Source organism: Cariama cristata, unplaced genomic scaffold, assembly GCF_000690535.1.
Source record: "Cariama cristata isolate BGI_N322 unplaced genomic scaffold, ASM69053v1 scaffold230, whole genome shotgun sequence".
Taxonomy (NCBI): Eukaryota; Metazoa; Chordata; class Aves; order Cariamiformes; family Cariamidae; genus Cariama; species Cariama cristata.
The window spans coordinates 95,059-110,347 of NW_009595038.1; the positions used below are offsets into that span (position 1 = coordinate 95,059).

At 37.1% G+C, this 15,289-nt stretch overlaps 1 protein-coding gene across 1 annotated transcript in view; it reads right to left on the minus strand.

The window, feature by feature from the left end:
- Nucleotides 1–1,728: 1,728 nt before the first annotated feature.
- The window catches only part of TMA16 (translation machinery associated 16 homolog (S. cerevisiae)), a gene marked incomplete at its 5' end in the record, with an annotated part of 20,103 nt that continues 6,542 nt past the window's right edge, over nucleotides 1,729–15,289 (minus strand). Inside the window, 5 exons of the mRNA XM_009700132.1 lie at nucleotides 1,729–1,972; nucleotides 3,610–3,652; nucleotides 11,026–11,174; nucleotides 12,256–12,340; nucleotides 13,116–13,153. Coding sequence (XP_009698434.1) covers nucleotides 1,834–1,972; nucleotides 3,610–3,652; nucleotides 11,026–11,174; nucleotides 12,256–12,340; nucleotides 13,116–13,153 — 454 coding nt within the window. The remainder of the gene's footprint in view (nucleotides 1,973–3,609; nucleotides 3,653–11,025; nucleotides 11,175–12,255; nucleotides 12,341–13,115; nucleotides 13,154–15,289) is intronic.

Sequence of the window (15,289 nt, forward strand, 5' to 3'; positions counted from 1 at the left end):
AGTTCAGACCAATTACCCTGGCTCAGCTCCCACCAGAGTTTAACACCTTAAGTTTTATAAATCAAAACAAGCTGAATTCCACCACACAGCTCAATCTACCAAAGTTCAAAAAAAATAGCAAAAGCCTGCCCTGAACTTCAGCACACTCATTTCGAAAACATAAAGCAGTGATGTGACGGCCGAGAGATACGGCTGGTGTCAGAGGCTAACACCTCGAGCCAGGTTTAAGACTTGCAGTCCACCTGGAGATGCATTAGGTCACTCACACACGCTTCAGGTCTGCTAAATTTATTCAGGTTTCTTCTTTAGATTACTGTAAGGAGGACAATGGTTGATTCTGTATTATCTAAATAGATTGGTTTCCTAAAACATGGAAGGATAGTACGAGCCTATTTTGTTAAGAGGGAAAAACTTAATGTAGATGTTAACAGAAAAACGCTGCAAAGCTAAGACAATACGTACCTGGGTATCTGTGAAAGATCCGAGTTACCGTTACAAAGCCTTGTTGTTTAACACAGAACTGTACTGGGGACCAAGTACTAGAAAGATCAACCACCAGGAATAATTATTTCCACATAATTAACAGGCATCTGAACTGTAACTGCTACAACGTGTACAGAGAGTACATCTGAGCTGGGACTTCTGTGCCCAATCTAATCCCCACTAACGGAGATGTCCCACTTAATGCCTGCTGTGAAATTATCCCTGCCTTTGCCCTTGCCCTTTTTTTCTCTGCCTTTTTAAAATTTTTTTATCTTGCAGTATTAAAAGTGAGAATCTGCTAAGAACCTTCCTGAAAGACAGATTTCAACGCATCTAAAGAGTCGCTTCGTAAAGGAAGCCTGCTATTTAAATCCTAAGCGACTTAATTTTCAAATGCACAGCTTTCTCAACAGAGGGGTCAGCAGAAAAAAAAAAATGGACAAAAGATGTATTTAAAAAACAGACTGTAGGGACTTAATTGGCTTCTGATCTGAATTCAATACAGAGTGGTGAGGACAGTGTAATTCTCTCAAATTCTCTTGATAGAACATAAAATAAATACTGAGTATTTTACTGAGGTCTTTCCAGCTTTCTATGTTCCTCACACAGATCCTCAGACAAGAGGAGGTACAAGAGAAGAGTTCCTCATGATTAACTGATGCTCCATGCATCTCACCTTCTGCACATACATTTCCACCAAAGGGGAGAGCATTTCTTACACCCCAGGCGAGCGTTCTGTGCCACGCAGCACAGGATTTTGTGAGATGAGGCCCATCGCTGCTCTCCACAAAGCCGTGTACACCTAGGGACGTCCCAGCCACCACCCCAAGAGATGGGTAAGACTTGCCACTAGTTGTTTGGGTAAACAGTGGCAACTGTTTCCCAGGGTCCCTGCTATTTATATACCAAACAACATACAGTCTTGCCATTACCAGGAAAAAGGAAGAATTTCCCACCACAGAGTATTTCTAACAGGTGTCTGAATCCTGATTGCTCTATGACCAGGGAAGAGGTACTCAACCAGTCAGGATTTCAAGATACAAACTCCAATTGCTTTGTCAACTCAGGAGCCTCCATCCTAAAGAGAAGGTACAGTATGAAAAGTAAGGACACAATTAAGATTTTAAGTATTTATTTATATTCAAAATTTTTTATCCAATAATATACAGTTTTACACAATAATATACTGTTTACTCTTTACCATAGGTACACAGTGAGCTCATAAAAAATGCAAGTAGTAAAAACCCTTCACAAATATAGTCAGAATTTATTCTCGTTTCCAGTGATAAAGAAAATAGGTTTCTTACAATTCCCGTCAGCTGTTTCAGCTCTTGAATCAGCTGGTGCTCATTAGGCCACCTCTTCTGCTTTATTTAATTCTTCTTTAGCTTCCACATCTGCCACCTCAGGGTGACTGCAAGCAGCATCCCTAGCGGAGAGCTTTTTCATTTTGATGTTTGGCAGTTTCCTCAGATCACCATCCCATTCTCTTAAAGAAAAAACCAAAAAAGTAATGAAAAACAATTACCAATAGAAATAGCAAGAAGGAATGGCAGAGTTACTTCACCTCTCCTCAGAAGATGCTAACGCAAGTGAGGCTGCTTTTCTAAATTTTACTATCAGTCCCACTGCAGTATGAATATGCACCAACATTTTCACCTGATCTCGTACACTACAGCAGCTGTAATTTCTCTGTGAAGAATGAGGGACTTTCAGATTTGACACTCTGAACAAAAAGTATCTATGAATCACTTTATTCCCACAGACTATTTGTATCCTCAGTTACTTCAGGCCACGTGCTTTTAGGTTTGACACACTACACTCCCAGCTTTGTAAGCAATGGAAAAGCAGTTTGGAAGAGTTTCTTCATCTGGATGCTCAATTTGCAGAGCTCATATCACGTGTACATAAAGTCCTTCATTATGATTTACGGTAGCTGTTAACATCTTGTATGACTGACTGCAAGGGGACACAAAATGCAAGTAAACATTAATTCACAGGGTAAGTATATTATTTCAAAAGGCTGCATGAAGGAGGACAGGTTCATTTAAATATCACAAGTCAAATCCAGTACTCAATTAATAGAATGCTTTCTTGATTATTGTAAGTGCACTTCACGGATAATTTTTCTCAAGGGCAAAGACAGAATTTGCCAACTGTAAGACAGACCTGTTTTTGCTCTGCCAAGGCAGAACACCACCACTTCCATCAGATGTCCCAGTTCAAGAAGTCAATTGTGTATTTATAAACACAGCAGCCAGAGGCCTGGCTCTTCTTTGAGATTGCTGGCTTTATTCCAACACCCTGTAAGTATGACTTCTGGCTACACACCACCCCTAGGAGTTAGTGGTATATCGTTCCTTGCAATATAAGCATTCCTAAGTCTTTTTTTTTTTCCTTTGAAGTATCTCCTTTGGTAGAGCTGTCAGCAACAGTGTTCATTCAATCCATTATCAAGGCATATTGGCGTGCTGGCCCAGCAAGTTTCACAGCTCCCGGATCTTTTAACTGGAGCCAAGTCGTCAATTCGCTGAAGATTTTCAACCAGTATATACACACAAACAGTACCATACTACACCTCGAGTTGGATCTTAGAAAACATCACTTAGTACTGGTTTCATTACTTAATAATAAGGTCTGACTGTAAATAACTTAGGTCACTCTGTTACATGACTACAATTACCATCTGAAATCTCACTTCAAGTAAGAAAACAGGGTAATTCCATTTCTCTATCAATCTATGTCTTGCTCCTTAAACCCTAACAGTAAATGCTAATACCTTCTGTGTAAATCAGTGAACAGCTGAAGTCAGAATTTTAGGTAAAGAGAAAAATATTCTCTAAGAATATTGAAAAAAAAAGACACTTAAGTTACAGAAATGGAATTCTAACTGTTGCAGCTTTCTTACCCTTCCAATATTTGAATGATTAACTGTCACCAGCATTTAGCTTGTAACAGCTAAGAAATGCCAAAATAGCAACACCATACCTTGTCTGCTTTTTCAAATGACAAATTCTTTGACAGTTTTGCATAAATTCTTCTTTAAGGAAAAAGACATGCAACATGTCAAATTCAGAAACACCGTTTTGCATAAACAGGTTAGTAGTGATAGTAAAAAGAACTTACCTGAAGAATTTAAGATGCTTTCTGTTCATAATGTCTGGGATTTCTAATGGGAATGAAATTAAATTCTATTAGATGTGTTACATTATTCAAGTGAGTCTCTTTTCAAAGAAAAAAACGTGAGCTAAAGGGCTGAACATATTATTTCAGAGATAAAAAGACTGAGATAATGAGAATAAAGATTCATATTAGAAGGTCTGTAGAGCAATACATAAACAGGAATAAACCTCTGACTGCTAAAGAAAAGGAAGTGAACTTATATCATGAACTGTTCCAGAATTCAAATGTACCAGTTACTGAAAATCCAATCCTGACAAATAATAGAAGAGGGTGCTTCATTTTCTCTAAGCTGAGACATCTGAGAAATAGTGAAATTTTAAGCACTTAAAGTTTCCCTTTAAAAAAAGTCCACTGAAGAAACTAGGAAAATAATTAATTTGTTATTTGTTTTAAAAGCATAACTAACATCCTCAACCAAGATCAAGGTCTGGTTATGCTAGTTTTTAACATTCACTCGCCCACGTAATAAAAGACAATTCTGCTCTGCAGAACTTACTATAAATATGCACAACAGATAAAAGGTAAAATAAGAAAGCTTAGTTTCAAAGCTGACCTAAATACAAGCCTCGCTCTAAATTAATGTGTACTAAGTGGTCCGTAAGTATTTTGAAATGGTTTTGGAAAAAAAAATTTCAAAGCTCTTAAGTCACCACTGCAAGCAGGACAGATCAGCAGTAGAGTTAGGAAAGTAACTCTGATAATTGAAGTAAGAAAATGTAACAGTTAAATACACTTTGTAAAATTTACCATGAAGTACAAGAATATATATACGTGTGCATGCGTTTTTAAAATATAAACGCTGGGAAGAGTACAGTGAGCTGTCAGGTGTTTAAACAGAACACATTCTTGGATTTTGGAATATACTACTACTTCCTTCCACCTGCAGTGAGACAGTCTGAGAGCAAAGAATGGCTATTTGACAACAACTAGTCTCACTCTGGTGCAACTGTAGTTTCCACTGTTAAATACCTGTTCTATAAACCACTCAATACTGGAAAACTGGCGTTCCGTGGTTGCCGAAATGCCCGTCGATACTGCAGTAAATGCAACATAATATTTACATCGACTGTTGGCACCCGTCTCCTCTCATGAGCTGATGTTCCTCTCAGTTGAACAGGAACAAACATCCAATAGTTTTAACAACAAAGTTTTCAGTCTTCCCCACTAACAGAAATAAGTGACATCTACTCACAACAAATCTTTATTAGTTTTGGTAGTATAAATGCAGACAAACATCTTGTACAGAGACCTATGGGACAGACCTTTTTTTTTTCTTCCTCCTGGAGTAGGCAACATGTTCCTACTAGATGTGCAATTTCTGAACTCATTACCTAGGATGCCTAAGCTACTTTGTCTTGATTCAGCATCATTCTTTTCTTAGTCAGTCCTAAAGTGTTGCGGGTGACCTGTGTTTAACACCTTCACTAATTTGCAGACGTTTATGCCTTAGGAACCTTGAAATTTTTGCACAGTATAAAATACCTCATTGCTGTCTATGAACTGTACAGATTTCAGAGCCAGCAGGTTTCTCAACAAGGAAGATGCTTGCTGCCTCTGTAATGCTAAATTCCCTTTATTATTTCAGCTCTTGAAACTGCAACATTTCAACAACTTCTTATATTGTCCTCAAGGAAACCCTGAACATGCAGTTCTGCCTTTGCTCATCTATTAATTTTCCCATGTCTTACAGTAACAAATCAGATCACACTATCAATGCGGGATTATAGATTATTTTACTCCTACAGAACACAGGACGATGATACCTGTCACTCCAGGCTTTGTGGCCAGATAGTCTTCAGTATTCAGAAAAACATTCCTTCCTTTCACACTGGGTTATAAAGTCACCAACTGAAGAACAGTAATATACGCCAAATGTTTTGATAACAATTACACTGATTTCTGCAGCCTGCTTCTCGGTAAATAGATAAGGTGGTAGTGCTCACAGCTGAGCAAGGCGAGGCAAAGAAACATTTATCTAATTCTTTTTTTGTCTGCAGATTCCTTGGTTATGATAAACTTCAATGCCACATTGAGTCCATCCTTCCCAACCAAGCATCAAAACAAAGCCATGGTCCTTCTTGCCTTCTTTGTAGTCCCCTGAACGGCACTTTTGGCAACACAGTGCCAAATGCTGAAACATCCCAGCACCCCCGCCCAGCCACAAGAGAAAGTAGTTCTTCCCTTCTTTCAGGTATTTTACAAGGAGCAATGCCCACTCAGTTTGCTTCTAAGCCAGAGCTTAGTGATGTAATCAGTGAGTTTGGCAGAAGTGGCACCATGCGAAGTTGGGCCAACTGCCCCAGAAATACACCGAGATTTGTATTTGTTCCTTCTATCAAAGCACTGATCCAACATACAGTTCAGTGTTATTCTCAGACAAACCAGGACTAAGTGACAAGACTTTCAAATGAAGCCCTTTCAATTTTGTTATTTGCTTGAAAAAAACCACCTTGGAAAGCATCTAATGGCTTTTATTAATTTAGGTAGGACTTTTTCCAAAGAGATAAAGAGATCACCAACGTCATGAGAAAGCAGGCATTCTGAAGCGAGGAGATTCTGAGACAAACCAAGATTTGGCACTGAATCGATCTTTACTGCTTTGGCAGTGGTAAAATTCTGAAGTTATGCTTACATGTGTGTTTGCAATATGTTATACAATACAAACTACACAGTTGCCAGATTAGGAACAGAACTAGAAACTCTAGTTTCGTGTGTGTAGAAATAAAGTAACTATATACTGCACAGTAAATGATCTCTTAAATTATGGTGGAAAGCTGCAACGCTGTATTTTCAGATTAGTAGCAGCACCTGTCTTACTCAGAAGTATCTCTTTAGCATGCACCAGTGTCATGGGTTTCGCTGCTACTTGTGAACTTTAGTTTGCTTTAAAATGTTAAGTCACAGGAATGTGTTTTTCTGAACTAAAGATGGAAAAAATGGAAGATGAAGAAATATGGCACAGGAGTTAGTGGAAAAGAAATTAAGACAGTATTTTGGGGAGCAGATATTGTCTGGCATTTGTAAGATGAAGTACTCAGCAACCTATGTGTTATAAGAAAACAGCAGTGAAAAATTTAACTTTTTTTCATATTTCTGACCTTTCAGATAGTTTTATTTTCCTATTTTTCTTCTGAGGAAGAACAAACAGCATGTTAGCTCTCAAACTTTGTCACGAAGATGCTAGTGCTTAACACCATTTCATAACAACAAAAAAGACAGAGTGACTGAGCTTAACTTATAACACAGAACTTGAGTAAATTACTGTAAAGTCAGCACCTTTCCAACTGTTTGGATGGAGAAGCACTGGACCAGATTACTTCAAAGTTCTTACAGACATGAGAAGTAAAAAGCTTCTGTCAGGTGTAGGTCTAACCGATCCTGCTTCTGTGCACAGGCTTGAACCGGAGGGCTTCTAAAGCATAACTAGAGAAAAAGGGGGAAGAGGAGCCAACCCTGGTGTGAGAGTGCCCTTCTACAGCTGTATCCCACAGCACCATTTTTTAACCAAGTGCTCTGCGACAGTCTGCTGAGATGTTTCATTTCCTTCCAGAAGTATGCTGGTAATAAAAACCTTATTGTTTTTCAGAGCAGTAACCATTTCTTTCTCCCAAAGCAAAGGTTTGCCCAAGAGATTTACCTAAATCTCACAAGGACTGAAATGTGACTGCTCTGACAGTGCTCTGCACAGAATATAGGCTGCAAATATATCACATCCATTAGATCTGTCATACAGAGAAACACCCAAGGCAGGTCAAAGGATGATATCTGCAGCCTGCAGTTAAAAAAAGGAAAAGGATGCTGGAAATTATAAATGCTCTTTAGACAAAGAGCCACTCAGTTACACAATAATGATCGTTACAGAAAACAGCAGCTAACAAACAGTACAGTGGTTACACTAGCAGATACATGTAACTGATACAACTTTCATCTGAATTAAATCGTTTTCCTTATAACCTGAAGTTTCAAGAATTAACTAATAAAACTGGTGTGTTTAGCTTTAAAGGCCATTTTTCCCCAAATTAACATTATGCTGCTGAGAGAACATGCAACGTAATTAGAAGCAAATTATCAAAAATGTATGATGCTCAGATGAAATAATTATGATGTTTTTCAACTGAAAGCATGCTAACTCTGAGTTTCAAGGGCATATCCTGTAAATATCTAGGATTCCCTTTCAATAGCTTTGCTACAAAGATGTAAGACCAGATTAAAAAAAAAAAAATCAATACACACAAATGACAACATCAAGAAGAAAACTGCAGTAAAATTAATGTAGATCTATTTAAGGACTAAGAAAGTGACAAGAAGTGGCTAACAAAACCCAACAATCTCACAGATAGACTGAACGTTCCTTACATAGCTACTGTTTTTTTAAAAAAGACTAAAGTTTACTATGCTTTTGGATATCTACCACTTTTGTAAACAGCCAGCAAAGAAGAATTAATTTTTCATTTACATGTATCTGAGATAGATATACACACACAGAGCATCAAATTTTAGGAGACTTTCCTAAACATAAACAATACATATCATCTAGTCTCTTCATAGCAAATGCACAAGCAGACAAGAAATAACTGAGTTCAAGAATAGGGGGGGAAAAAAACCCAACAAATACTAAGTCAGTTACAAAAGCTCCACTCACTACAGCTTCCAGGGATAATAATGAGCTAAAGCATAAAAGCACAGTTTCCAGCTGATTTCCATTTATCCCCAATCTCTAATTACAGTATTTAGCAGGAACTATTTTCTCTGAATGAATACTGTCCTAGACAGAGAACAAAACCTGCAGCAGCTGCGATAACAAATAATGAATGATTTGAGAGTATATTTAATATGTGAAGTTGCACTATGCTCTCTGAATGCTTTACTTACTAATACTATAATAACCTCAAATTTTGCTTACAATGTTTCTGGATTCTGCTTTATTTTTATGTTGTGCTTGTGCATTTGACATCTTTCTATCTAGTCCTGTTGCTTTTTCCTGTTAGCTTTCCAAAAAGCAGGAAGGAAAAATGGAAGAACTAAAATTTAAAAGCAAAGCCAAAGAGGAGATTTTCTACCACTGAGCTATTTCATGACATTCATAATATCTATTTTCCTATTACTTTTTTTCCCCCTTTCTAAGAAATCAAAGATTAGGCATGAAGTCATTCCTGAATTCCTCTGCCACTGCAGGTTGTAAAAGTACTAAGTAACACTGGCAAAATTTTATAGCCATTTGTTTTGTTTATTGGTAAAATATAAATCATAAGAAAGGGGAACATGACACACAACTCAAACCTTGCTGTGCTTTTTATCCTAATAATGCAGATTTTTTCACATCTTCCATGACATACTTTCACTGTTAGAAGGACTGTGTCTGAATAATACGTTAGCCTTAAAGCCAAGTTCACCACTCATCTCCAACATGCTTATTTGTTAAAGCAAAATACAGAAGTTTCACTACTATTTTGTACTTGACTCTCCTCAAAAGAACTCTTTGCTTTTTGCACTTCGTTATCCCTTTGTCTTTGTCCCTTATTTCACCAGATTACTGCTGCTTCCCTTCAGCCTAGTTCCAGCTATCAAATTTTCAGTCTTTTATTTCTCTTACTCACACGTAGCTTGCATCTGTGTGTTACCTCCAAAACCAGAAAATACTTTCAAAAAGAGTTTAAGTGTTTCTTCTTAAAGAAAACTATGTACCTTAAGAGGAAATGTTCGGCTCTAATGCTTATGTTGTGGTTTTCACACGTGACTGCTCCTCAGAAGATTTCATTAGATAATCTGCCAGCACAGAAGGCTACCCCAAAGGATGATAAATGGTAATAAAAAAGTCAACGAGAATATCCGGCATTATGATTTTACTCAAACTTGCGATAATGGCCAAGGTGAATGTTTAAAAAGTCAAAGTGCTTTCAACCAGACTCTTATCTATAAGATTTTTAATTTTAAATCTTCACAGGTTTTGTGGGTTTTTGATTATTAAGAGGGTAAGTGTTAGGGCCTTCACACACACAGAGTACTTGCACTCCCTCCACCACCCTCTCCAGTAAGTCAAAGAAAGGAGCGTAACTCCCTGCCTGAGAAGAACAAGAGGAAAAAATGTGGTTTTTTACTTAGGGGTTATCATTTATGCCTGTAGAGTAGATGTGTCACGATAGCCCAGGATTTCTTCCTGGAATACCTACATTTTAACAAGAAAATTCCAGAAATATTCAAATTTTGGAAATACATTAGTACTACAATTTCTGCTGCAATCATTCTCCCACATGAAACACATCTCAACCTTACTGGAATGAAAGATCTCTTTCTAAAGATGTTTTCAGCCCACAAGTTCACAGGCTTTCGTTCCCTTCAAGTTCATGAACCCTAAAACCCATTCCCTCATGATATGAAACTTGCTCAAGTTCCTCATGCCGCTGGGCCACCTCAGTTCTCTTTCTGAAGATGTTTTCAGCCCACAAGTTTGCAGGTTTTCGTTCTCTTCAAGTTCATGAACCCTAAACCCCATTCCCTCATGATATGAAACTTGCTGAAGTTCCTCATGCCGCTGGGCCACCTCAGTGGAAAGGGGAAAGTCAGGCCACAGGTTTATCCCTAAGTTTCTATATTATCAAAAGAATATCAGAGAAAGCTGTGTACAGAAGATGTTTTCAGCCCACAAGTTTGCAGGTTTTCGTTCTCTTCAAGTTCATGAACCCTAAACCCCATTCCCTCATGATATGAAACTTGCTGAAGTTCCTCATGCCGCTGGGCCACCTCAGTGGAAAGGGGAAAGTCAGGCCACAGGTTTATCCCTAAGTTTCTATATTATCAAAAGAATATCAGAGAAAGCTGTGTACAAAGACTTCATCAGCACAAGTCCAGATAACAAAGCCCACCTAAAAAAGTAATTAATTTGTAGAGAAAGTGATCCTGGTTATTCCCCACATGAGCAAATAAAGTCTTCATGCTAACGCACGTTAGAATATGCATACCCACTGAAATGCACTTTTAAGATAAAAAAATACTTTGTATATAATGAAAGTCCAAGCAAGCTGCTGAACAGAATTTGTATGTGAGACAGGTGCATTAAATCTCACTTTAGTTTCAAAAATACGTTACATATGCCTGCACTAAGAGGCAGTACTAGCAAAGATGCACAAAGACAAAGTAATAAAGCAGAAATATATGAGCTGGATCTCCACCATCTTTTTTTTTTGCTTTTCTTCAACTTGCCTCTCCCAAACTCCTCTGCAAGGCATGAATACCTAGCAGTTAATTCATTCCTTTAAAGAGAAAAATAAAGATAATGCCTAGAAATCTCACTTAGATTCTAGCCTTGTGAGCAGGAGGAGAAGGTGTGACCACAGGATTATTTCTAATGCTTTTACATACCCATTCCATAGCCCTCATAGAGTTGTCTTTCACGTTCTATGGTTTGCTTGATGACAGTTTCCCGTGAACCATGCTGTCTTCCTTGCCTACCTTTAATACTGTTTTGTAATTCAATCTGCTCCAATTCAGCACTGAAGCGACACATATAACTGAAAGAAATAAAATGCATTTATGGTAGATGCAGTCATGCAAATCTTTTGCAAAACAGAACTACTTTGAAATTTGAAGAAGTTATTCTACTAATTGTATTTATTTTCTAAATTAGTCAGAGATGCTTCTTAGATTTGAACTATAATCTTCAAAGTGGAAGCTCCATTTAGAACTTCATTAGAATCACCTGCAGCTTCCAGAAGGATTAGGGGTTTTTATTTGCCTTTTTTTTTTTTTAACTACTTTTGCATAACACAGAACTTCCACATTATTATAATCCACCTGCTCTGGAAATCTAAGTATTCCCAACTTTTAATTGCTGAATTTCACCATCTCAACAAAAATTTTTAAAGTAAAGCTCTTCTTTGGCACGTGTTCTACATAAGCTTGCAAACATCCAACCCAAATCCAAAAAGTTAGCTTTTATTGCCTCTGCAGTATCACTAGTGTTGATAAGCAGCCTACAGGTTTCATAAACAGTGTAGGAAATATGTCAGAGCTTCTGAAAGGAAACTGATGTGGTACACCTGTGTAAGAACACATATATATTATGTTATTTAGCTAGCAGGTGAAAAATCGTGACAAGCCACAGGTACATACATCCAGCAGCACAGAAATAACTGAGTTTCTTCTTAGCAGATTCAATTTTGGTATTTTCTGCCCTAAAAATTGACCCACCTGAGTACTGTTTAATCTTCTTTATTCTTTACTTTTGTTTGCTGAGAAGTAGAAGGAAATCTGTGCATTTAAGTGTCACTGAATAACCCAACTAGCAAATTCATGCAATTACTTCTCTCTAAATCATTGAGAGTCCTCCACACACTACAAAAGGATATACTTAAATAATAAAGAAACCCAACAAACAACAACACAACCGACTTGAGTATTTCTAGTGCGAATATATTAATCTTTCAATATATTATTAACCTCAGTTGCAACAAAATCAAATACTTGATATTATTAATAGTAACATATAAAAAGTCCTCCTCTGAGTCATCATCACTTTACAGATCTTATTTAAGAACATTATTTAAAAAGATAAATCAAGCTTTTTAATCCTGTTTTTAACACCCATCTTACTTTTCGATTAGTTCGCCAGCTTCCTTCTTTGTGTACTCAATTTTATCGGGGTCAAGGTGACTTTGAAACCATTGCAATTTTTCTCCTACAAGAATAAACTTCAGATTAATAATTACATCATCACTAGCACCAACACAGATTAAAGTTCGCCAAAGTTTTTGAAATAACCCCCTATATTTCAAGGCTTTGAATGACATCATATACTCACACCAGGTACAAAGGTAACTGTAACAGAAACATTCTCACACCATTTCAGATGTATTTTATATCTTCCTTACAGAAAAAAGATGTTATGCTTTGCTTTACTGGAAACTAGCGTTTAAAATACCACTGTATCAACTGCTTAAGATGGAAACTTAGGAAGGTCCCAAGGGGAAAAAAACAACATAATGGCTGAGCAAGAGTTCCAATCACTGCAATTTTTAAAGAGATTAAATTGAAAAGGTGCAGTGTCAATCACATGAAAATATTGCAGGTTGTGTCTCAAAGTTTTGAATTTACTTGCTAGCACAGTGTGTCTGTTAACCTGCATATATCATCCTCTTCTACAAGTAATTAAAAAAAAGCACGGAGACAAGTACAATACATACATGTACGGACGTACAAAACAGACATTTGGTCTATATTGCCCTCTTGTCACGTACACCGACTAAAGATGAGGCTACACTCAGCGTCAAATCCAATCCTGTATATACTACCTGTGTGAATTTTAGGTATTTTAGCATTTCAAAGTCTATTTTAAGATCAGAGTCAGATTATAGAGAAAGAAACTCTAATTGCAGTACCTATAAAGTTGGTAAAACTGAAAACCTATGCTAAAAAGTTGAATACTATATTCAGTAATAGAAGTTTCTGCTCACCAATGATACTCAAACGCAAAGCTTTGTCAGTCTTCAATCTAGCAGAGAAAAAACAGATATGTTAGCCAGGAATAAGTACCATACAAATAATTATCTTCATTTTCTTTCTCCAAAAATAATTTTTTTTGGAGTCACAATGAAAGTCAAGGTAAAATTTCACATAGAAATATTTGCCAAATTCAGAACAATGTAAAACTTATTCCATTTCATCTAAAATCTCTACTTTTTGGTAAAACTATCATCTGAAATTTGTCCAGTTTACATATTATGTTAAACAGTTTCTTGGAAGAAATTAGGATGCAACACTTTTCTCAGGACACAGCAAAAGGAATTTCACAGAAGACCTGCACTGTAATAATTTCATTAAGTATTTCCAGTAATTCTGCTGGTATATTTAAAGAACAAAAGATTACACCACACTGCATCCTTGCAAATCAAGCATACAATGTGAAAAATACCGTTCTAGTATCTAATAAACTTGTAATAATTAAAGTTTATGCTTAGTGAACAGTAAAAGTCAGTATGTTAAGAAACCAAAATTAACAACTTTATTAAAAAAATATGAAAAAATCCATCTTGAAGTATTTTTAACTCCACCATAATCTCTGGCGTGATACTTGAAGCCTTCTGTATTCTACGGGATGTGTGTACACAAACCAGTTTGGGATTAATTCCCATCCTATTGCGCTGTTCTCAGAGAAAACAAGTTTTCTAACAGGTAATACAGCGCCTTATGTGTTTTTGTCCTGAAGTTCTCAGGTTCAGACTGCAGCAATGAATGTTGCTGAATGTCAGTTTATTTCCAGAAAGGAAAATAATACATTGTTGGGATAAGTATAAAATTTGTCACTGGAAAAAAATATCTTAGCCATGCATGTTTGGTGTATGTATCCAAGGACCTCTGATAAAACTGATCTTTTTTTTATTATTTAGTAAGAAAATTGACAAAGGATATTATTGACAAAGAACAAACAATGCCAAAATTCAAAGTGAACGTGCTCCTTCACTAAATTCCTTGTACTCTACAGAATTTAATGAGCATTTTAGAGTCAACTGAAGTAACTGTGAGCACAGAAGTCTGTCAACTATCACAACAAATTCCAGTCAAAAGAGAAAGCCCAAGTTTCCAGAGACAAATGTACTTGTGTCACTTGGCCACAAACCTACATTATTAAAATAAAGATTAGCTTTTTCAAGAAGTATTTCCTCCTCTGAAGACCATCTAAAAGCCACATAAAAGCAAACGCACAGCATGTGTGAGCTGCTAAGAATTCCACAGATCATCTAAAAACCACATAAAAGCAAACACACAGCATGTGTGAGCTGCTAAGAATTCCACTAACGCATTCAAGAAAAGCATTTTTACTTCTATAGATACCCCAGCACCTGGGATAAGCATTTTTAATGCAAAAGTCCGTGGACGGAAGTATAGGGTTTCAGTTTTATCATACCTGCCAAAAAAAAACCCCAAGCTGGTTGACTAATTAAAAGATGTTAGTGTTAAAACAAAAATTACTCTTGTTCCTGCTGGTTAAAGGATAGACCTGGATGAGACTACGTAAAAAAGAAAGGAAAAAGGAGTTAGACTAGAAATCAGCTTTAAAACTTAGTTGCAGAAGATATATTCAATGAAATCTGTGGTAAGTAGCCTACAGAGGGCTGGCAGCAGGGAGCTTTGAACAGTAACAGTGACCAAGAAAAGGACACATGTTCCACACAGCCAAACTCCACACGCGCAGTCCCGGCTGTGAACCTTGCACAGCAACGGAGCCAGCCGAGCATGTATGGAAAGCATCACCATGGAGAAAACTATGATGCCATGTAGAAAAGCTGCCTGGTTAGAATCATAAATCATGTCATGTACCTATATGCTTTAACACACTACAAATTACCATTTGCACCTGCAAGGGTCACTAGATCGTTTATTTATTGAGGCAATGAAGTATACAACCAGGAGTTTCTTCTGGAAGGAACACCTTCAGTCTTGAGGTGTAGACAACTTATTTCAGGATGAGAAATAATGAATGCTAGGATCAGATGTTGCCTTAGTGTACTTTTCATGAAAACCTCACCTCCATGACCGCTAGAAGATAGCAGTGTGAGCAGGGCGGCTAAACAAGGTAAGCCAAAGAAAGTTCCTCTCATCTCCTTCCACACAATGAATAACATCTTTT